Source organism: Vanessa cardui, chromosome 17, assembly GCF_905220365.1.
Source record: "Vanessa cardui chromosome 17, ilVanCard2.1, whole genome shotgun sequence".
NCBI classification, from domain to species: domain Eukaryota; kingdom Metazoa; phylum Arthropoda; class Insecta; order Lepidoptera; family Nymphalidae; genus Vanessa; species Vanessa cardui.
Window position 1 is genome coordinate 10,965,441 of NC_061139.1, and position 24,772 is coordinate 10,990,212.

The 24,772-nt window shown below is 30.5% G+C and overlaps 1 protein-coding gene across 4 annotated transcripts in view; it reads right to left on the reverse strand.

Moving 5' to 3' along the window:
* LOC124536866 (zinc finger and BTB domain-containing protein 49-like) overlaps window positions 1-24,772 on the reverse strand; it is a 40,026-nt gene that overhangs the window by 14,711 nt on the left and 543 nt on the right. For all 4 annotated transcript variants that reach the window (XM_047113509.1, XM_047113508.1, XM_047113511.1 and 1 more), the window contains exons 2-5: window positions 24,405-24,598; window positions 23,745-24,069; window positions 9,552-9,738; window positions 6,621-6,791 (exon numbers count right to left, since the gene is read on the reverse strand). In XM_047113509.1, the coding sequence (XP_046969465.1) occupies window positions 6,621-6,791; window positions 9,552-9,738; window positions 23,745-24,069; window positions 24,405-24,598 (877 nt within the window). The remainder of the gene's footprint in view (window positions 1-6,620; window positions 6,792-9,551; window positions 9,739-23,744; window positions 24,070-24,404; window positions 24,599-24,772) is intronic.

Consider the following 24,772-nt stretch of genomic DNA (forward strand, 5'->3'; position numbering starts at 1 on the left):
TTTACAGTAATATAGATAATATATCTGAATAACAAATAAATACACTACAATTTATAATGATTTTATGTTATTTGGTCATAATATACTAAAATGTGCGAAGCCCGGTCGGGTCGCTAGTAACTCATATAGTTTTTTATACTTTTATAATTAAAAGGGCTATTGCCACCAGTTTAATAAGACCTCTGGAATAAATCGTAATAACGGCACATCTAATGGACGGATAGGTCTGAGGAAAGGAGTCCTTTTATTTCATGCGTTGTCATATTGACCCCGTCTCACATTAAGAAACAAATTTAAGCGCAAATAGTGAAGCGCAAATATTCTTCTAATTGCAAATTATATCGTTAAATTGAGTGTGTGGTATTTTGACAATTAAAAACACGAAAAAAAAAACGCTTGAATTTACTAAAAATACTTAGATACTGAAGAGAATAGAACAAAAACTTATATTAAATAATAAATAAATAAATATGAGACAACATCACATACATTACTCTGATCCCAATGTAAGTAGCTGAAGCACTTGTGTTATGGAAATCATAAGTAACGACGGTACCACAAACACCCAGACCCAAGACAACATAGAAAACTAATGGTAATCTACATCGACTCGGCCAGGAATCCAACCCGGGACCACAGAGTGGCGTACCCATGAAAACCGGTGTACACACCACTCGACCATGGAGGTCGTCGTAAATACATTATATTGTCTAGTTCTTGTTTCGCCAGAGAATCAGAATTGTGTTTCAACGACCAAATGCTACTAACATTCTTGCTACATTTGATTTGTATATAATATTTATTTAAATATACAATGTTAACAATTCTTATGTAAATACTGTTTCATAATGTCTTGTATGATTCTTGCTCTATTCGTAAGTAACATATTTTTTTATTACGCCGACGTTACATAGATTAAAGATTTACAATAACATTTATACATAATATGTAAACTACTAAAGAATTTAAAAATATTCCTCCGTAACGACTGTTCTTGCATATTAATTTCAAAATAAATTAATTTTCATATTTTTTTGAAATATATGTCGAGTTGTATGAGTTATTGCGTACTAAGAATATTATTATACATATGTCTATACTAACATCCGCTTGTATAGAAAAAAAAATCATTTTATTATCTGTATGAATTAATTCTTTTTTTGGCAAGAGTGACAATGTTCCCTATTACTAATTGTGACTTGCCATAGACATTGGTCGTATAAGAAATATAAACCATCCCAATTTCCAATGCACCAATGACCTTGAAAACTTTGTATGATCCTTTTTGGGTGAATTGAAAATGGGCACGCTCACCGTTCAAAACGTACTACGGATTGCTGACGTGATGGTAACACAATGATGTAACTACGAATATTTGAATAATTATCAGACTAATATTTAGATCATTTATATTTATTAAGTAAAAATATATACTTTATTTACAAGAACATTAAATTAGTTTTTTTACGTCAATAGTTTAAAGAGTCGCACCGGATTTCCAGACGTTGGTGTATTTATTGTATAGCTAGTTGAATTTGAAATGACATAAAAATATTTATGCTGCGAAAATTTCTCCAAAAATTCAAATGCATAAGATTTTTAAAATAAGGCGATTTGTGCTTTATTGACAAAGGTTTTCGGTATGTTCATAATAAAGACAACAATATCAAAAACGCTAATGCATTCAACGCCAACGTGTAAGCCCGGGGAGGCACTTTCAATCGGGTGAAATTTCAAAAGACAACTAACTGTCTTTAATAATAAATGTATATACAAAAACCTTTCCATTTTCGAAATACACTACATCTTCTATATTATACTTAATATTACGTTTATTAGTATTTTTTTTTAAACCGGCAAATGAAATAATACATAAATACAGTTGCTTTAAAATAAAAGACCGTTTTAAAGCATGACAGTGTTTCCCATTTTATTGCAAGTATCTACTTACAAGCGGAGACTCGCTATTAAATTGTGAGCCGTGAAAGGAAATTACACTAAATTATTGTCTTGAGACCATTCTATTGTTGTTTCGCCTCGCGAAATAAATGCGTCATTATTATCTTAAAATTATTAAACGTCCAAGTTTTATTATATTTATTTTTCGTGAAAAATATTCAAATATAATCTTTGCATAGTATAAAACAGAGTCACTTTACCTGTCCCTATATCCCTTTGTATGCTTAAATCTTTAAAATTACGCAACGGATTTTGATGTGGTATTTTTTAATAGATAGAGTGATTCGAGAGGAAGGTTTTTGTACATGTTACATGAACAATGTAGTAAAGTAACACTGATAATTTTAGAAGTTTTTAATGTGATGTCGTAAATAAACAAATTCTGTAGTATATTTAGTATCAGTATTGCACCCGTGCGAATCCGGGCGGGTCGCTAGTATTAAAAGCAGGTGGTCCAATATAACGTGCTATATTCATTTCGATTAATTTAAATTTGAATTCGTAGAGGTTGAAGTTCTTATAATACTCTCAAAATTTTTGTTAAGCTTATCTGTAATATGGCTGGCGGTAAGTGTATCTGACGATTAATACTGGCAATGTTAGCCTTAGTAATTAAAGCTGCCAGTATAGAGCCAAGAGGTTATATGTTTTGTAATTATATTGAGTAACCCTCTATATACAAAACCTTTAATAATTTTTTTGCATGCATGCATGTGTGTATGTGTGTTAAATACGAATATCACACTTTTGTTGTAACTTTGTAACGGCCTGTTATTTATTTCATGGGAAGATTTATAAACAAACCAAATAAAAAAAGTTTTTATTTTTTTATTTTAATAATAATGTATTTAATGTAATGATAATATAATTAGATTGTTTTTTTTTTTTAATTAAAATTATAGTATATTTATAATTTATGGTATAAAATGTTTTCGTTTTCGTTTATGAATAATTTGTGTCGTATATTTCATATTATATTGTGTTTCAATATACCCGTTTTCGTATTAACTGAGGATCTCATACATATTTATGAGCATAAGTCGTTTCGAGTTGCTTAAAAAAAGTATTTCAATTTTTTTTTTTCGAATAAAGCGTGTTTTTTATTAATTTTTATAAAGGATTATTTTTATGGAGGAATGTCATTTATCCTCGAAAACATATCTGTAATAACCGATGCCTAATCCGTAATATTAAATATTTAAATAATTTAAGTGTTGACCCAAAAATGACCTGTTATGATCAAAAACCTTCATTTATAAACACAGCCATAAACGACCTTAATTTAAGAATATTTAATTTTTTTTAGCCGTATTATATTTTGATGATAAATTTAAATTTTAATATTTATGTAATAAAAAATTAAAAACCTGTCACTTTAATAATTTAAAACTTGTTTAGTCGCTACAGTATAATATTATCAAAATATTTTGGAAAACCCCAAATAATATAAGCTTGGCAATTATACCAAAAATAAATTATTAAAAATAATTATGATATACTAGTTCCGCGCTGTAGAGTCTCTCATTTACATTTTTCATGTTTCATTTAAATAATTTTAGTAATTAATATGAGTACTTAAATAATTAATAAATAAATGAACCACACAATTTGTTCGTAACACGATCGGCTTCTTAAAAGAGGTAGTAAGAGTAACCATCGCACTGAACTGATCAGCGTTTTAGAGTTGCCATTAAAAATAAATATAAATTTGCGACTTTATATAATTGACACAGACGATGGCAACCTCTACGGTTTAAAAAAAAATGAATTTCAATCTTTAATAATTATCGATACTTTTATGAATATAAATATTATGCTACCATATTAATTATATTTTATATCGAGAGCTCGCTTTGCAATATTTCATGATTACCTACCAAATTTAATTTGAATTTGTTTACGTTTGGGTGTGACGGTATGACAGATAATAAAAACCTTTCACGTTTAATAATATTAAGTAACATTAAAGAGCAATAAAAATTAATTGTTTCGCAATCAATTAAAAGTATTTAACGAATTAACTCTCAATATAATTAAATTTAATAAGAAAAATATATATTAAAGCTAATATAAAATTAAAATATATATTATTTATCTGTTCATTAGCACTAATGATGTATATAATTATGTTTGAAATAATCTTAGTCGTTGAAAGTATTTTATATAGTTAATTTGTTTACGTAAAACAATGTTTGTCCGCTAATTTTAATTTTATTAAAAAAAAAATTAAGACAGACTATATGACACCGTATCCGGTTTATAAATAATAAATTATATATATAAGAAAAAAAACAGTTTCCTTCGATCGTTTATTCATTGTATTACGTTCCGGCAGTAGATTTTTGAGAATCAATAAGTGAAATGCTTACATATTGAATAAAGAAGTTGCCCTTGACTTTCGACCTTTTTGATTTATAAATATCGGGGTTAATACAAACGATCCACTACACATTACCCTCTCTTAAGAAACTACGCAGTCAACACGCGGCGTCGGATTATAAAATACTATAAAATTTATCATAATAAATATCCGGAATACCTCGTGCATATAAAATTTTAATTAAATAAACTTAATTTATAAATGTAATTTGATTAACCATTGTTCTAATTTCATCCTTATCTATCTTAATGAGATTAAAAATATATTATTCGAAATTCCATTACGCGATGAAGTCATAATTTTATTACAATCCGAGTCGCCGTCTCGGCAAATTAACGCGAGCGCTCGAAATAAAATATAAATAATGTTTGCACGAAAAATATTTTCATTTAAAAACAACAATGAAATAACGCTTTAAAAAGTGATATTTGAGAACGCGTCGGATTCAATTCGAATAGATTTAATAAAAATATTTGTTTGCAATTGATAACAAAAAAATTTATCCATCGCGTATTTGTATTAAAATAGGCTTCCATTTAACCTTGGAATCATTTCGTATTGTTATTTAAAATGATACAAATAAATAAAATCACACGTATCGTTGCTACGTACGACTGATTTATTTTAAATATTCAAATTTACATCAATTATATGTAATAAAGATTTAGTTTATCTGTAATTATATATATATTTTTTTTTTAAATATGAGACAACATCACATACATTACTTTGATCCCAATGTAAGTAGCTAAGGCACTTGCGTTATGGAAAGCAGAAGTAACGACGGTACCACAAACACCCAGAACCAAGACAACATCATTGTATATGCACTAGAAGTAAGGATAAACTTATAACGCCAAGTTTCCGACTCCGCAAAGTCAATAGATCCTTCTTGGGGCAAGGTATCCGTTTCTATAATAAAATTCCGCAGAAATTTTTAACTTTGCCGTTTAGTAAATTCAAATCGTTTGTTAAAAATACATTGGTAGAAAAAGCATACTATTCGATACAAGATTTTGTAGATGATAAAAAAGCGTGGAGTTAATACCTGTTGACTTCCAAGCAGGATACATTAATTGAAATAATTGTATTTAATTAACATGACGTTGTATTTTTTAAATATTAAAAAAGAGTAACTACTGAGTTTCTTGCCGGTTCTTCTCGGTAGAATCTACTTTCCGAACCGGTGGTAGCTTCACTTAATTGTAAAATGACGATTCAAAAGTGCTTATAAAAGCCTACTTGAATAAAGTTTATTTTGATTTTGATTTTGATCGAAAACTAATGGTAATCTACATTGACTCGGCCGGGAATCGAACCCGGGACCTCGGAGTGGCGTACCCATGAAAACCGGTGTACACACCACACGACCACGGAGGTCGTCATAATGATTGTATCATGTGTTCTACTAAAATATGGTAGATTAAATAACTATATATTAATTATAATTATGTAGTTCTACATAATATGTATTCGTTATACGTATATATTATATAGTTGACGTTTAACTGAAGCTACAAGGGTAACTATGAGAATTGACTTGTATTTACTGTCTCGTTAGTTGAATGTTCTCTAAAGAAACATCATGCGAGCTAAAGTTGCATTACTTATTGATCGGCTTTGAACTAAACCCGACGGTAACGCTCTCGTCCGCTACGATCGTGAGGAATGTATTTTCATACGTTAATACGTATATGAAATGAATATAAGACAAGAAAGAAATGCTGCTAGTATTCTTGCCACCATTCCACGCGGTCAAGATTTATACAGTAACTAATTTTATTTGAAATTTGTATATATTTAAGCATTTAATGTTATTAATTCTTATGTTAATAAATATATCTAACATGAAAAAAGTTACATACTCGTAATATTTGTCGGTTGGTGGCGTGTTGGCGATGTAAGGGTTAATATTTCGAAGTATCAATGTTTATGGTCAGTCGTTACCATCAATTGGCCTTTTAGTTAGGCAGGCAGCCTACTTATTTTAAATAAATTAAATAACATACAAAAAATTAAATCAAATAAACATTTAAATCTTGCTTGAAATTTAACTAATACATTGTTATTTATAGTCTTATTACAGCAGTGTACTGTAAAGAATTACTTTGTATATCAATCGTGAAATGTTGACAACCGACTTAGGGTTTTACGCGATTTTGATACGTGTATCAAATACATTTTATAATAATTACAATCAATGTTGCATATCAGACGTTGACATATCACGTTCGCGTTTTGTGACGAATTTCGATTTTCTTACGGAATAGCTCTCACTTACCTGGTGATAAAATTTTGGCAGGGCGTTCATCAGTCTTATTGTCTTCTTGGAAGCGAACTGTCATAGCTTTCTTCTTTGCACGTAACTTCTCGTCTTCTGGGGACATTATCGAGACGCGTTTCTTCGGTCTGTCATTCTCTAATTCGTTTTTCATTTCTGACGCTGCAGCTGCTGCGGATTGAATTTGATTTGCGACGATTTAATGATAAGAAACTATGTGAACATATTTATGGCACCTAATAATATTAAGCTATGACTACATTGCGTAATATCAGATCCCTTCTTGTTTAGGTTACACGTAGCTTTGACTATTTCAACAACAGCCTTTATATTACCCTCTGATGGGCCAAGGCCTAAGATGGTAACTAATTACAGGTTCGATAAACGTTTAAATAACGAGCCATCTGTGGGTATACTGCATAAGACATGTCTCAGAAACAGCTATAACAATTCAGCCGATATGCTTAGTAAAACGAAAGTAACCTAAACTAAAATAGACGTATGTTAGGTTACTGACTTTAACACAAATAGCATTGCACCAGATAGTTCGAGAACATATTCATTAATGAAGAAAATTAGCAAGAAAACATTATATAAAAATAATTATTACACAAGAACTGATTCGAACAAATTTTTTAAGTTAACAAGCAGAAAGTAACAGCCTGTAAATTTCCCAATGCTGGGCTAAGACCTCCTCTCCCCTTAAGTAGAGGGTTTGGAACATATTCCACCACGCTGTTGCGGGTTGGTTGAATGCAAATGTGGCAGAATTTCGATGAAATTAGACACCTGCTTTCCTCACGATGTTTTCCTTCACCGCCGAGCACGATACGAATTATAAGCACAAATTAAGCACATATATATAGTTGTGCTTGCCTGGGTTTGAAGCCGAAATCATCGGTTAAGATGTACGCGTTCTAACCGCTGGGCCATCTGAGCTAACAAGCAGAAACAAAAGACAGTACAAGCGCGAAAGTGCTATAAATGTTCTACATGAATATTTTTCACGTTCCGGAAAAATAGGAAAGGAAGCCGGACCGGTCCCCAGTCGTAGTTCACCGACATGAAAACTTTAGACTACATGCAGCGCCACTTTTCTTAATGAAAACAGAATAATCGATATTCGTATTAATGACATCCAATTATATTTTATGGATGCAATATCAATGAAAAGGATGAGATAAATGAATGTTCGAACTGCCTACGTAGTATTAGAATAAATGTTTTATTAATTCTTAATTAATAGCCCAATTAGTAAATTATTGTCGAAATATATACAAGTTTTTTTTTAAATTCATTCTAAATCACTAATGACGCCTTTATTATAAATTAAACTATTTTATTTTTTAAGTCCTTGCTCAATAACTAATTATAACGTCATTCAAAAAAATGTTTATCAACCAAAATTTTCGGAAATTTAATTCTACAGACGAATCAACAAGACTTGGTAGTTACCACTTTTATCAAAACATACATATTGTCATTATGCATGTTTTGATAAAAGTTCACATATATATTGTTGATATAAATGATCTATAGAATCTTGTATCGTGTACAGATCAATTAATTCTCTAAGACGGGGTGTCTTCCCCGTAAATTAATAGCGTTTTAATAAAAACAACTTAACTAACATGATCTTATTTGTACTTTTTTGCTGTCTCTACTTTTATTCGTCTCACACACACTAAGACACATCAAAAGCACAAGCGCACTCATACTAATGCACGTCGATAATAAATTTAACATTTAGGAAATCGTTACAAAGTACTTGTATTTATCAAAACATATTGTATGATAAAATATCATTCATACGTCTTTATTCACTTTCATAATTTTATTAAATGAAAACACGCTCAACGCTTAATATAGAAATCGGTGTTCGAATAACGTATTGAAAAACATCGCTCGTCATAATAAATTCGAAGGAAAAAATAAAATAAAAACCGTAACATTATTATGGTAAATATTGATAAAACAAAAATAGCTTTTACGCTAACGTCGTATTAAACGCTGACAACCTTCAGAGAACAAAATTATTATTGGGTCCTTAACTACTATCGAATTTCGAACATTTATTTATAAACATTATTATTATAAGCTTGACGATAAATGGGTTCTTAATTAGATTTGACGTTGATAGGATCTTACGTTTTAGCCCACACAAGCAATTTGTAGTCTGTGGCTAAAAGGACCAGAGTAGATTTTAAATTTAGAACGAATCAAACCGAAAGGACATAGGCTACAATTCTCTGCCTAAATCCAAAACGACCTACCTCTAACGAGCGAATCCACGGGCGGCATTATTTATCTTCTGATTAAAAGTAAGTGTGTTTGACATTGGACCTTTTAGCACCAGGCCACAGAACTGTTTTTGTAAATTGGCAATTATAACCCTTGAAGTTTTCAGTACCGCAGCTATTTTTAATTTTAATTTGAATATAAGCACTTATTGTCCCCAATTTAATGAAGTAAATTAAAATAATTAAGACCCAATTTAAAAGCGGGTGAAATTTAATTCTCCATCGAAGACAATAAAATGTTTTGTATATCTGAAAATATCTGTACTCTAAACTAGTTATTTATTATTTAGATTTATATATTAATTTAGAGGTTGATCATATATTTGGCATAAAAGTAGCCTATTTCTTTTCTACGAGTTCAAGTCTAGTTCATACGAAATTTCATCAAATTCGATTTAGTGGTGTAGTAGTGACAGAGCAACAAACAGATAGAGTTACTCTCACATTCATAATATTAGTAAGTGTAGATTGTTTTTAGAAACACAGCTTTTATTAATTATTATTATTGTTATCAATGCAATCGTCGAAACTAGGTATATGTCTCTCATCCTCCAACTTTCAACTTACCATCAAATTAACCTCGATGTGACATTTGTAATGGCAATATTTTGGCAACTTTACCACGACTAACCTTCTTGCTCAGTCTGTATACTGGCAACGACACGTTCCCCTGTGCGCGCCGCGTGTCTCGCCTCCTCCATCTCCCTGGCAGCTGCCGCCAGGATGTTGTTCACGGCTGTCTGGGTTGTGGGCATGTCTTCGCGACGCCGTCGTCGTACCTCCTCAGCTCGCATCATCGACTGTTGGTACATGTGTATCTGTAATAAGTTTACTAATTATCTCTGGGTATTTTTGTTGCACATCAACTCAATCAGACCCTACCCTACTACCTTAAATAAATAACTAAATATTAAAGTATTTAATAGGAATTTATAAATATCGTTTTTATAGATAAACTAGCGACCCGCCCGGCAATGCACGGGTGCAATGCTAATACTGAATATACTACAGAATTTTTATATTTTCGACATCACATTAGAAACTTCTAAAATTATCAGTGTTTCTCTATTTTATTGTCCATGTATATATACAAAAACCTTTCTCTCGAATCACATATTAAAGATCTAAACATACATAGGGACAGACAGCGGTAAGCGACTTTGTTTTATACTATGTAATGATGATATTCCAGTAATACGCTATTTAAATACACATATTCTTTAAATTTTATAATTATTAAATTCAATTTTGAACTATTAATTTCCAACATTTCATTTTTGTGATTGTTTTTAAAGAATAACCTACAAAAAGCGTTGATCTGTCACCTATGTGCTTGCATCAAGTCAGCTACATGACAATAGGAAATAGTACCTACTCCGATACTTGAATGTCGAGAGTTACTCTTTAAAAACCGTAAGTAAAACAAATAATTATTAGCAATATTACGAATATTATATTCAATTAGTAGCCGATTGTAAATAAATAATGTCCTTAAAATCGTATCGAAATGCATTTTTCGATATCAATACAAATACTATTAATAAATATTACATTCGGCTGCATTAAAACACGTGAATTCCATAACAATATATTGGTATTACGTCGTATTCCAGTTTTAAATCATTAATTAAAATTGGTTAAATATTTAAAGTCTATAAGTAGAGGTTTTAATAATTATTCGTAACATTTGACACATGGCCTCGATTTATTAAGGCGATTAAATATATTTAAACATTAAATGTATAACGCAACACTTAAAATAATGTTAACTTGTCAAAATGATTTAAAAATAAATGATATCAGCCAGTAAGTCGTGATAGTACTGTTGAATACACGAATAGCGTCGAGAGGTGCCGTTTCAAATCCGTGGGAACTTTTTAAAGTGCCAATTTATATCTTGATGTAAATTTTAATTATTAAAATAATAATTATTACAAAAAAAAACAAGATATTATAAACGTGAAGGCTAAATTTAAACTTCGAATTCTAATTGGAGTAAAAGTCATTGTATGTTTGATCTCACTCATACAATGGAAATAAAAATTATTAAAAAGTAACAAAAGCAAGGTAACGGTATATCAGATGCACAAAAACTAACAAAGCATTTGTAACAATCTTAACTCAGCTATGATACTCCTTCGTTTAATTATAAATGGAATTTAGTGAATTAATAGTCGTCCTTACCAAAAATAATTTATCGTACTAATGCAAAAGTATTACATACGTGTATACTGAAAAGCATTGGAGGCGCGTGGTGGAAAAGCTCTAAGCCCTGAGCGTGGCAGGCACAAGTAATGTAACACTTAGTTCCCAAAGTTTGTAGCGCATTGGCGATGTAAGGAATGGTTAATATTTACAGTGCCAATGTATGTGGGCGGTGGTAATCACTTACCATTGCTATTCATTAATGCGGTTACACATTTGAACTAAAAAAAAAACCTTGTACACAAAATAGGAGGTTCTACACATTTTACTGAAACGTATAACTTCATTCTCTTTTCTCTCGTCTCATTCGTTTCATATTTAAAAAAAAGAGCATCGCTTAAATTATCACTCCTTTATATTTATAAAGCCGTAAATATAAAACAAAAACAAATGACCGAGCTTTACTGTAATAGCATATTATGTGTTACATCTGAGATCTTATTTTAGTAATTAATGATATTATTAATTCATCATTATATCTCTCGGGGTTGGTAACAGCCGATAGTCAACTCTAACACCGTATGCGCTCATTGGTCAAATCAAATATTGCGCGCTTCCGAATTTCCTGTTCGACACTTCCCCTTTTACGAAAAAGGGACCAAAAATGGGAACTTCAACTTCAAATCGCTCCTACAGTTTGCAGTGAGTGGGAAGATGCATATCCAAAAATGATTATGTAATTGTTGGTGACTTTTAAATTGCCAACAATCCACAGACCATAAGTACGATTAAAAATCATCATCCTCCTGCCCTTACCCCAATTTACTTGGGTTCGGCGCAGCATGTCTCGTTCCATAGTCTATCTGACGTCATCTCCCAAGTAACATAATTTCCAGTAATAATAATAAGTACGATCTAAAATATTCTATTAAAATGAAATATTATAATAGTTCATCTATGATACCGAGTAAGTCAACTGTAGACTGCTTCGCACGAGAAGTACAAGTTATGTACGATAAAAAAGTATATATTATAGAGTTTACCGGACCGTTACAAGCTATGTATGCGATTTGTACCGTTTCATTAGTATTGCGAATCTGTTGAACCCTAGGAAAACGTTTTTTCCGGTCGTTGCTTGTTGCTTTGATTAATCAACTTGTTTATAGTATCGCTATTTGTAAACCTTCTCAATGGCAGATAAGGTTCTAGTAGCAGAAGGACATCTATGGGTCTTAACTGTTATTTATGCTCTTTCATATAAGTATATTAGATAAACAGGGAACACAAATATTTTAAGTTATTATATTATATTAAACCCTTCTAAAAAGAGAGGTCTTTCCTCAGAAGTGGGTTATTTAAATATTACTACTAATTTACTAACTAAATATAAGGGTTATTTTTTTACAAATCATTGAGTGTTTTCACAGCGATATAAGAATGGATGCATATTATTATTATTTTTATATATTAAGTGTAAATAACAGGAGGGCTTGTTCATTTATCAAACAGAGAAAAGAAATTGCTATCCAACGCGGAAATGCTTAACGAACCTCTCCCCGAGACTTCATTTGTAACGCAAGTATTTTTTCATTTTAGTTTAACTATATAAAAATACAATCGTATTATTTTGTTTTAATTTAAAAAAGATAGATATACTTGCAAAGGGTATGCCTAATGGTAAGTGGTCAGTCCAATCACCACACGTCACCACAATCCATACACATCAACGGTAAGATAAATTTAAGCAACCCTTTGATGTTATGTCCACTGGTAGTTCACAAGAGCTCACCCTCCAAACAGAAACACGAAGATACTGAGTAATGCAGTTTTTACGGTAGAAGGTGATGAAATGCTGGTATCTAGGCGACCTCCGTGGTCGAGTGTGTACGCCGGTTTTCATGGATACGCCACTCCGAGGTCCTGGGTTCGATTCCCGGCCGAGGAGATGTAATAAAAGTTCATTAGTTTTCTATGTTTTCTTGGATCTAGATGTGTGTGTGCCTGAGCTACTTATATTAGGATCAGACTAATGTATGTGGTGTTATCCAATATTCTAGATCTATCCAAACGGACTTTGAGAACACCCTACCAACAAGTAAATTAACTATTATTGTGGATTTAATATTACTATATATAATAGTTATATAACGTAACCCAACGAAATAGAGCATAGAATATTTACCTACATAAAGACACTCATGCATGTCGTACTATTAACATAACGGAATGTTTAATTTATAATATAAAATATATTATCTCAATCTAAATTCGTTGTGAAAAATTGTTTAAACTTTGTCGAGACGAAGCATAAGATCTATTATTTTTTTGTAAGTCGTTATTTTTAATTATAATACAGAACACGATTCTTCACAATTGTCAAAATATAGACCGTTAGTTACAAATGTGGTTTTGTGTTAAAATAATGGCGTTTCGAGTTCAACGACCTTATATAAGATGACGTAGCATTTTCATCGCCAAATATGTAAGTCTTTGTGAGAGGTCATATCTATTTAGTAAATAAAATTTACAATTAGTTTTTTCCGTTTAAGAACACGACTCTAAATTAGACTAAGTCAAAGATTAGATAGAATTATATTTACTTTTTCGACTAAAACTTTTTTTAAATAATAACATGTACAATCATTAGCAATACAAGAGTTTTTATGAAGAAATTAATTACTTATAAAATTATATATGACTTGTTATCTTAAGTAGTTGTAGCTGAGTGTGTTCTTAAATTCGTGAGTATTTTTTTAGCAATAAGCCCGTTATTTCATTATACTTAACAATGGCGTAAAGAAGTTATAAAATTATTTTTCGTTTATTTTCAAATTAATTTACATTTTTATTCTGTCATAATTATAACATACCTGACATATTTTATTTCATGAGAACTTTGTACTTCAGCAGACTTGTTACTATAATAAAACTTTCCTGATGTTGATATAGTATTTTTTTAATTTAAGCCTAACTCTACCCACCTAGGGTATATAAGTAAGCCCACCTATTTTGGAGACTAAGGAGTCCTTTATATCTGTAGTACATATACATTCATCCAGGCAGGCGAGCCTCGAAAAGGCCATAAAGGAATTTAAAATATTTTTTTAAGCTTGAAAAAGAAACGAGTAATCATAAATAATAAATATAATTAAAACTATATTATTAAATATAACATATGTGATGATTCGATATATATATTTTTTAATTAAACCGCGGCAGGTTTTAGAAGGTTAGACTCGGGTTGGTAACAAACGGCTGCATTAGATATTTTTTGTAACTTGGTTTATCCTCGTCATGATTTTAACATCTGCTTTACAAATCTCTTTGGAATATTTATTTAGAAACAATTGAACCACCATTTGGAAGAAGGGAATAAATTCAAAAAATAGGAACGGAGATAAGAAAAAAACTTCATAACTTTGCTTTCAACTTATAAACTTAATCATCAATGATTATTAAGGAAATATCAATCCTGATTTATTCACCGACAGACCTGCCTTAAATGTATAATATTTAGCCCTACGCCTAAAGAATTTAAGAGTGATTAAAAGTGAATATGTCGAAAAGTGGCGTTTATTCCCTTCTTCCAATTGGTGGTTCAATTATATTGATAGTCACTGCTGGTCATGGGTACGGTTTTGATTTTGTTTTTATACCGTAATCCACCACACTGTTCCATTCTAAGTTAGTGGATAAACCTATGACAGAATATATATCATCCACCACGTCCATATCTTTGATGTTTTCTTTTACCGGCGGACAAAATCAAACTAAACCACATCAAAACTCCATGGTGCTTGTATGTATTTGAACCTGCGGCCTTCGGATTATCTACCTGCGAATTCTTCCAATTTACAAAGGTTACGATTAGTCTCCTAATTTCGAGGCAATTGCATCGTTATTAGTAATTCTAGAATAGTAAAACGGCTACATATATACCTCTTCTTTTTATAAGGTCAGCTCGGTTAAATTATTTTAAATTCTGACTATAAATAACAGGATTTTTTAATCCTAATTAAGATACTTCATTAAGTTATATACAAATGCTTTTGTAATTTGATGCCTATATAAAAAATGCTTTTGTAATTTGATGCCTAATAATATGTTTTTACATATACGACCACAATAAATATTTTTATTTCGTGGCGCTTGATATTTCGACATTATCTTGTTCACGAGACACAAGGCATTCGTAGATAATGTCGAAATATCGAGCTTCAACAAGTAAAAAGTAAAATGTGGTAAATATCCCGTTTTAAATGTTTGTATAAATAAATAACCATATTAATTTATATTCTTAAAAAAAAACATTAAATATGTTTATCCTGTGACTTCCAGACCTAAAGTAGTAAAGTAACAGCCTGTAAATTTCCCACTGCTGAGATAAGGCCTCCTCTTCCATTTAGGGCAGGGTTTGGAACATATTCCACCACGCTGTTCCAATGCGGGTTGGTGAAAATGCACATGTGGCAGAATTTCGATGAAATTAGTTTGTTCCCCTCACGATGTTTTCCTTCACCGCCGAGCACGAGATGAATTATAAATACAAATTAAGCACATATATATAGTGGTGCTTGCCTAGGTTTGAACCCGCAATCATCGGTTAAGATGCACGCGTTCTAACCACTGGGCCATCTCAGCTCAACTTCCAGACCTATATTCAATATTATAAGTTCCTAACTTATCAGCATGTTTCGTTGCCTAGATCGAGTCAATAAAAACGAGATAAAATAGACTTATACAGGAGCTGAATTTAAAGCCGGTTGTAATGTAGATTGGACTAAGAAAAACCAGCAATTCGGTTGTTTATTTTCAGTTATGGTAATCACGTCTTAAGCTACCTTAAGTTACTTGAGCTACGCATATGAATTCGGTACTAACCGCCCCCAAACAGGCGTCTGAGAATGTATCGCAGCCCTCCACAAACTTTGTCATTATACATATTATTTTAAAATATCTTAAGTCAAAGGACAAATTAAGGCAAAACGTATGTGTCAAGAGTGCATAATTGACTTTTATAAAATGTTGATATAAAGATAGAACTTTGTAATATTTTATTGTATTGAGAATACTTACAAACCCGAACGAAATTGTAGTCTTCTTAAAAATAAAACGGTAAGTCTTTTTAAATGTTATTCTATTTTTTTTTTTTTTAAATGAACGCAACTTAAAATTTTAAGGGGATATAAGATACTCAAGTTTAAGTACATCTGTTATAGTTCAGCCGTTCGTGACGAAAGCGCCCAGACCGGAGATTTTCTCTGCAACTGCATTGACGCAATTAACTATATTATATTTTACAACATATGAACAAGACCAACTGGATTTCTACATGAATAAAAAAACAGGAATTGAAACTATTACCACTTGTATTGGGAGCGGATTTGTTTGCGCCAGATAGGAAAAATATCTATCTAATATTATAAATGCGAATGTAACTCTGTCCTACGACTAAATCGCTTAACCGACATTGATGAAATTCGGTATGAAGTAAGATTAAAAGCCAAGTAAGGTAAGTATAGGCTTTTAATTTTTTATATCAAAACCTATGATCGCCTCCTTAACACGTGGGCGAAGCAGTGGTCGAAAATTTGTATGTTATATTTATAGGTTTGTCGGCTCATGAAGGCGCGCCCCTCCAAGTTAAATTATCAGCGTGCACAGTGTATCACGCATGCTAAGACATCTTGTAAGGATGAACGTCGCTAAGGCAGGCTGAAAATTTTGAGTGGGGGGGCTCGCATTCGTAAGTGAATAGAATTGTACTAACATTAAAAAAAATAGAAGTTTCGGAGCATCATACAAAACATCAATTTTTTTATTGCCTTCTTATTTATAAATAAAATCAATAAACCAATATAAAGGCGTACCTTTAAAAAAAACCTAAGCGACGTATTATATAGTAAGTATATAATTTTGCTACGAAGAAGCAACGATTTACATATATATATTTCATATATAGACATATCACTAAACACACAGGCATAACAGAGCGTCGTACCGTCGGCCTTACCCCCAAAGAGCGCTAATCGATAATTTACGTAAAAAAAATTACCTCATTTAAAATCAAAGCGTTGTACACTTAAAATCTATCCTAGTCATAAAATATTCCTTAATATGTGCATGAAAATTTTTACCGATTAAGGACCCTTAGGAAATATTTAACGGATTAAGGATCTTAACTTAGGAAACAACTTAAGCGTGTTCAAGCCCGAACAAGCAGTTACTTTTTCGTATTCAAACTTCGTACTCCGTTAGGGGATAAAAACATCGACAGGAAAATGCATATGTCAGGGAAATTCGGTCACAAACCTTTTCTCAAACAGAGGGTTTTGTATATGCGTACACGTTCAATGTAAGCTTTGTTTTGAAACATAAATTTAATATTCAGTTGGAAAATAGAATTTTATATTCTATTTTAAAGTTAATCTTGATTGGGTTGTCTGGAAGGAATGGCTAATTAGCCATAAGAACTTCCTTTGTACTCCACATTAATTAGCTCTAAGCACTTTTCTTTATTATTTTCTTCTGGTGTACAATAAAGTATAAATAATATCTATGCATCGCAAGAATACTGTAATCCAGTACCATTGTTTTAATAAACATATAACATCAGTTTGTTTTAAAAAAATGAATTAAAAACATTATTTACTTATCAATATTGATTTTTTCTTATAACACTTGTTATAAGCAAATTTTCCACTTAATAACATATATACGATTATAATAAAAATAAACAAAACAAATGAAATAACTTATCGTGTGGGTGATACAATATTTTTTTTATTATTATAGCCCAAAGTTATCAGAAATTCAATATTTATCTTGAATTTAAGTAATGTTTTATATTTAAATTTGATAATACGCCTATAAAATATACGTAAGAAAAAAAATCATAAAATGTATATATAATTCTGTGTTAATACGTATTTAGTATAACAATAATAATATACATTCGGTTTATGATCGAATTGGATGCGTTTGATTATGATGCTTCATTTAAAAAGGTCAAATAGGTTGGATTTTTCAATTAACTAATAACGTTTTATTAACATTTATCTTATATCAATACAATGTTATTTGTGATACGTAATTGTAGCGACTTCAAAACCGTTTTCATCGTAGAAAATATGATGGAGAGAGCCGCACCCATTTTCCAGTTCAATTTTAAGCGTTACCATATTTACCATATATATACCATACCAATTTTACTTAAATTTGTTATAATAATAATTAATTTTTTTTTTCTAATTTGCCAGTTCGTGATCTAAGATTTTTTTTTCACGGCTACGGCAAAAGCGTGATTGACTAGATTGATTCTTAATTAATTTATACAACCGCGACTGAAATATTGTTGTATCCAATGCAAGGGAGAGTAGCAGTGCCAACTCCCTAACGTTGTGTTTTTTGACTTTTCATGCTTTTAATGACTCGAATGAGGTCTGAAATCAATGGTTCAGAGTGTACTTTATATGTACTAGATCACATAATAAGTAAATTTAAATGATGATAAAAAGTATCATGGTCTGGTTGAAAATGCTTCCTCTACAAAGTTCGTTCGGGAAAAATCTAATCTACGTACACAATAAAAACTGACACTTTCATTAGACCCACGAATGGCGTGACGCGATACGTTAAGTTCCACGACTGAACTCTCGAAGCGACGAACTTGATGAGTTTTCCTGATAAAATTTTTAATGCTAACAATATCGTAGCTCCTTTTTGACTAATATGTAATAACACAGCATTTTATAAAATAAAGTACCACGTATGTATGTCTGTACGCAAGGACTTAGCACTACTACGAGAAGTATGAATTTTTTTTTAAATAAATGACTACACTTATTGGGGACAAAGCAGTTGTTCTTTTATTTGTTATAAATGGAACTGAAATCAGTGCGCAGACTCCAATTGATAACTTCGTTAGACTTCATAAACTCATATGAATGGACCTATGTGGTAATTATTACCATATGCATGTAATATGCAGTTTTAATGCAAAGCTTCGACATTCAGCATCAGCCGTAGAGTTTTATTCAAGTATCCAAAATAAATAGCATCTCAAATTAACAAGTATGTATGCTCAGAGCACATGCATTTTACTCTATACGGGTTCAACGTTATTAGAGAGAGACATAGCCATTTGTTTTTTTTTAATTCGTAAAGGTATATAGAAAATTACCGACTTCAAATGTCGATTGGGACCAAACAAGAAGTATACAACATCAATATAAATAATTATTTCTTCCCTAAAATGAGGTAACACGCATAAAAAACACAACTAAATTGATAACCTCCTTTTTTGAAGTCGGTTGAAGTTAAACATACTTGACATCATTATTACGTCAAACATCTAAATACATTTTTTTTAACAATTTTGTTTGAAACCATTTGAAAAGTGGAATATTATAAAATTCCGAATAATTTGTAGTTTTTGTAGTAGATATATTATAATTTAATTTAAAAAGTGGTAATTAATTAAAAATTATAGATATGGACGAGTACTATCACTCAAATTAAGTAACGAGATTTAAGCAAGCGATTAATGTACGATAAATTATTCATATGTTTTAGGCGTAGCTACGTTATTTATTTTTATATATTTCTTATGTTAATTTAAACGACTCCGTATTTAATATAATACATTTGCGCAAATGATCTTTTTCGCGCGTTTTTGTGCGTAGATTATAATCTGTCTGATAATACGGGCCGTAACATTAGTACTGCGAGTGTAAAATTAAATAAATGAGTAATACTTCCCGTCATTATTAAAGTTCATTAATGCAAATTCAACTATTGTACGTAATTGTTTCCGCAGATGTTTACATAAGATGAACAAAACATTTTATGTACTCATAAAAAAATATTATGTTAAGCCATAACAGGATATCGATTTTAGAACGCAGATTTATATTTTTTTATTAGATACAAGTCAAGGAATTAATAAATCACTGGCCGAGAATGCGAAAAAAAAAGTTTTGAGATATCATAACCAGTTTTGGTTAATTTTAAAATAATTTATCGTCAGTGAAAATATCTTTTAAAATATTTAATACCAGTATTATTCGGCGAAAGTTATGAGGTATATACAATAAAATACGTAAAGAAATAAATATACTAAAAATAAGCGTGTAAAGTATTCAGTTTCGAGAAAAATGACTCAGTGCCCCATTACGTCATTTCATTCAATTTAGCAATCACGCGTAAGACTTAAATTAATCTTAATATACATAGATGAAAAATTATTACACAGTTTTAAGACGAACCACGAACATGTGTTATTTTTTATTATATAAAATTAATTGGAACCTATCTGGAAATTAACATTATAACAAAAGAGAAACAAATTATCTGCGTACATAATTATTTAAACGATCTCGAATGTTCAGTAGAAAGTATAAAAAAAATAAATGATTGTACCGACATTTCCAACGTCATGTTTATTTTATGATAATTTTAGCGATAAGCAACAAATCACAAACAAATAAAAATTCTGTTAATTAAAAAATTTTGACACATTGTAAAAAAAACGGTTTATTAAAAATATATTAAAACGTATGTGATTAATGCTTCTTTATATTTTAAGCGACTTTATTTAGACATTTTTATGCATTAATTTTCTTTCTGATGTAGTTTATTTATATTACTTTTAAATAACAACTGTTCCGACCACAGACATTTAATATTTTTTCCTTTTTTTCGCCGTTAAGGTCAAAGTCTTCAAAGTATTGTCTAGCACGCTTAATAGTTATTCGGTTTAAAATATTTTTGTTTTAAATTATTTTCGTCCAGACGTAGGTTAAATAAAAAAAAAGACATATTAAATATGAAATAAACATTAAATACCGACATTAAATAAAACGTGGCGCAATATTATATTATTTATTATTCATTACTGCTCAACCCACAACAGACTTAAACAATGAATGTTTTATTTTCATTTAAAACAACTCACAAGTATTAATATGAAAACATCTGATTTCATTGCGATTGAATTTAACAATTTTTCATTACTAAGAAACATTCGATTGCCCTTTAATAATTTATTAAATATAATTTGAAATATATTCAAGCTGATTTGATTTATGTGTAAAGCGTTTGTTTAACGCATAAGTTTATAATTGTACATAATAGATATATATAATTAACTACGATGACAGACTGCGGCACTAAATATGTGATGTTAAAGTCAATATATAAGTACAGTACCAATGCATTGCATTGTATAGTAATTCATTTGATTATTTTAATTATTACAATCGGTGTTTAAATATATCCCACATACATAAGTTTTACCTTTAATATAAAAATACTGGTTTGTTTATTTCACAGACAGCCGGGACCAATAATTCAAGACATTCGAGATTAAAGAGCTGAGATATTGTAAACCCTATGGCGTATAGCATAATATGCTTATGTGCGTCACGACACGACCTAGGACCGGCTTTTTCAGTCCACCGTAAAAGAACAAAATGGACGAAAAAATACAAATCTGACAGAATCAGTCCTACATTTTTCTCTTTGTGGAACAAGGAATTGTTTTAGCTTTTAAAAGGGCTGTGTTTTTCGATTTCATTTGCGAGACCTTTTTTTATTGTAGATACTCTGTTACGCGGTATAAATACCTGCCTTATATCATGTATAGCATTAAATACCAGCTTATATAACAACTAATTATTAAGACCAGAAAAATAAAAAAATAAAATTACGAAAACGATCCACTTCAATACTAAATTTTACTAAAAACCGACAAGTCATTCGATTATGATTCAATAACAAACATCTACGCACAAACTTTCTCATTTACAAAATTACTAAGATAATCCATACAGTGCGAGAATATATTTTGTCTATACAATAAAATAAATTATGTAATATCTCTCAGCATGTCTTGTATTCATCCATCATCCATCATCCATAACGAACCACGTTTAAGAGGGGATATTACTCTGCTCTAATATGAAGGAGTCTGTATTGTTTTGATAAGGCGGCATTTGGATAGCTCTTAGACTCACAAGTAAAGAAAGTTCGTATTAGATAAATAAATTCGAACTCGTAAACTAAAAATTGAAATGTGATGTGCATTTCAATTTTTACCATTTCAATTGGAATTACGTAGAATCATCTCCTACGAATTGACTAGTCTAAATTTAATTTAATTTCTAAGGAATTCTTTTTTTTAATAACTCATTCTATAGATAACCTATAAAGTCTATACATAAGGTATAGAATCTAAAAATAAACGTAAAAAAAAACACAAAGTTTTTTTCCTACCGCGATTATAGCATATAAATTATATGGTTATATAAATAACTAAAAACGATTTCAAATACTAATTAAATAAAAAGGTTCACAAATCGATAAAAATATTTAAATGCATATTGGAAGCCTAAAAAGTAAAAAAAATCCTGCATGATGCATGTGAAATTTTGTCGCCGATTATGTTATTAAAAACGTTTTCCATTAAAAAACATTTTATTCGAGTGCATATTTTTTTTTTTTGAATGAATTATGTTTGAAAGCGTCGGTTTGAATTAATTAGGATCTTTGCTTTTAAAAAGATAAACATCAAGCCTAATTACCATTTGAAGACCCAATTACTATAACTAAGGTACCTATTTTACAAATTATAAGAATGTAATCATTTTTATCAATTACGTGTTTCGTAATTAAGGTCGAAGTTTTATTGTAAAAACGTTTAGGGATCTTGCCGAAAATTAAAGCTTAGCTGAAGATTTTTCTATAGCTATACATGAATTGCAATTAACAATTATTATGCTAATTTAATGGGTGGAATATCAAATAAGAAATAAGGTTTAACCTACATAAAACCATTAAACTGTAAATATATTTAAAATGCTAGTTTAATTTAGCCTTTATATATTTAATGAAACATTTTCAAAGCAACTATTTAAACTTGAAAACCTTTAATTTATTGTACTTATTATTTATGTACATTAAAAGCATATCAAATGATATTTAAATACAAGTATAGTTTGGAATATTTAATTTATTTATAAAATATTCAGTACAAGTACTATTAATAATGATGAAACATCAGATTGCTATTTATTCTTATTTTAACCTCCATATTATTTAGCTTTTTATAATGTGTATTTAATGTTATTTTAGTAATAATGGGTTAGCTAATTTATACAAAGTTTAGTATTTAATATTAACCGTTTAAGTAAAAATTCAATGTCAGCAGTAAATGTAATTAATATTTGCTTATTTTTTTAAAAGTCAAAATAGTTGTCTATGACATAGGTAATTAATTCCTAAGTTCCTTCACATTTTATTGCTAGACAATTATAATTTAAAATGTATTGTTGCAGAATAAAATTAAAAAAACTGTAATATTTTTTTGCATTTATATACAAGAAACTTAATTCCAGTTTTAAACAAGCTCTACAAGTATTTCAGATCTAGGCTTGAATTCTAATGCCAGACCTGTTGATTGTCCTTTAAACATTGTGTTATATCAGCTTTGAACAAGTTATCTAATAAACTTGCTTAGGTTTAACTATATTACTTGATTCCTCAAATGTTAAAACATACTATACCTACTGTGTGAAATATTATGTTACAATTAAAGGAATTAATTATTTCAACATATTTATCCACTGAGATTTTGGTCGTCTAAATTTGTACCTTAGAATTAAACTAAATTTTATCTCACCTGTTTCAACCTCTCAACATCTGTGCGAGCTTGAGGGTATGTCTGTGATGTGGAAACTGTTGCTGATGTAGTTGCAGTTGCTGTGGAAGCTGCATTTTGTCCGTAGGCGGGATATTCCAAATTCACATTCAATAGCTGCGCAGCATTATCACGGGCCTCATAAGCAAGACCCCTGATTTCCAGTTCTGAAGCTGTGTGCATCAGTGACTGAAGATCCAATTCTTGCACATCCACAGAACCCTTGTACATGAACTCAACCAGGAGATTTATCTCCGAGAAGGGTATTCCTTTTAGAATCACGATGGGGTGCTGACATGGGTTGTCCCTAGCAGGAGTTATTTTTTGTCATATATTCAACATTTCACTAAATAACAACTTTATCAGTAATCATTTATAAATTGAATAATAAATTATCTGGATATTATTAAGTGGACATTAATTTTTTTCTTATCATTAGATAAAACTATTTTTATAAAAATATTTTTATATAACTAAATTGTAATACATAAATGATTTTATTACTTTTGTTATTTTACGTTAATTTTACAAACATTTTTCATAATTATTATCCATGTAAAATTAATAAAGTTAAACTATGATTCATTTCAAAATTACTCATTATTTTTAATGATCAGACGCAACAATGACTATTGGACTTACTTGAATATCTGTTCGAAGTAAGGGCTACAAGCTGAAAGGACGAGTTTGTGCGCCTTAAGAGTCCCATCGCGGCAGGAGAGCGTCACGTCTGCCAGCGCTGACGACGAGTAGATGGTCGTGAACAGCTGGCTCAGGTTCTGCAGGTGGTTGTTCCACTTCAAGTGGAACGTCTTATCGCTCACGAGCCCCTGCATCTGCACCACCACAAACACTATCAAGCACAAATCACTCACTTCTGTCCGTAAAATAAAAAAATCGACAGAAAACCGTCTCTGCTGCGACCGCTACATAAAATTATAATTATTACAACTTATTTTTAGAACGATGCCCGTAAAAAACACTATACGTACGCGGTATGACAGTGTAAT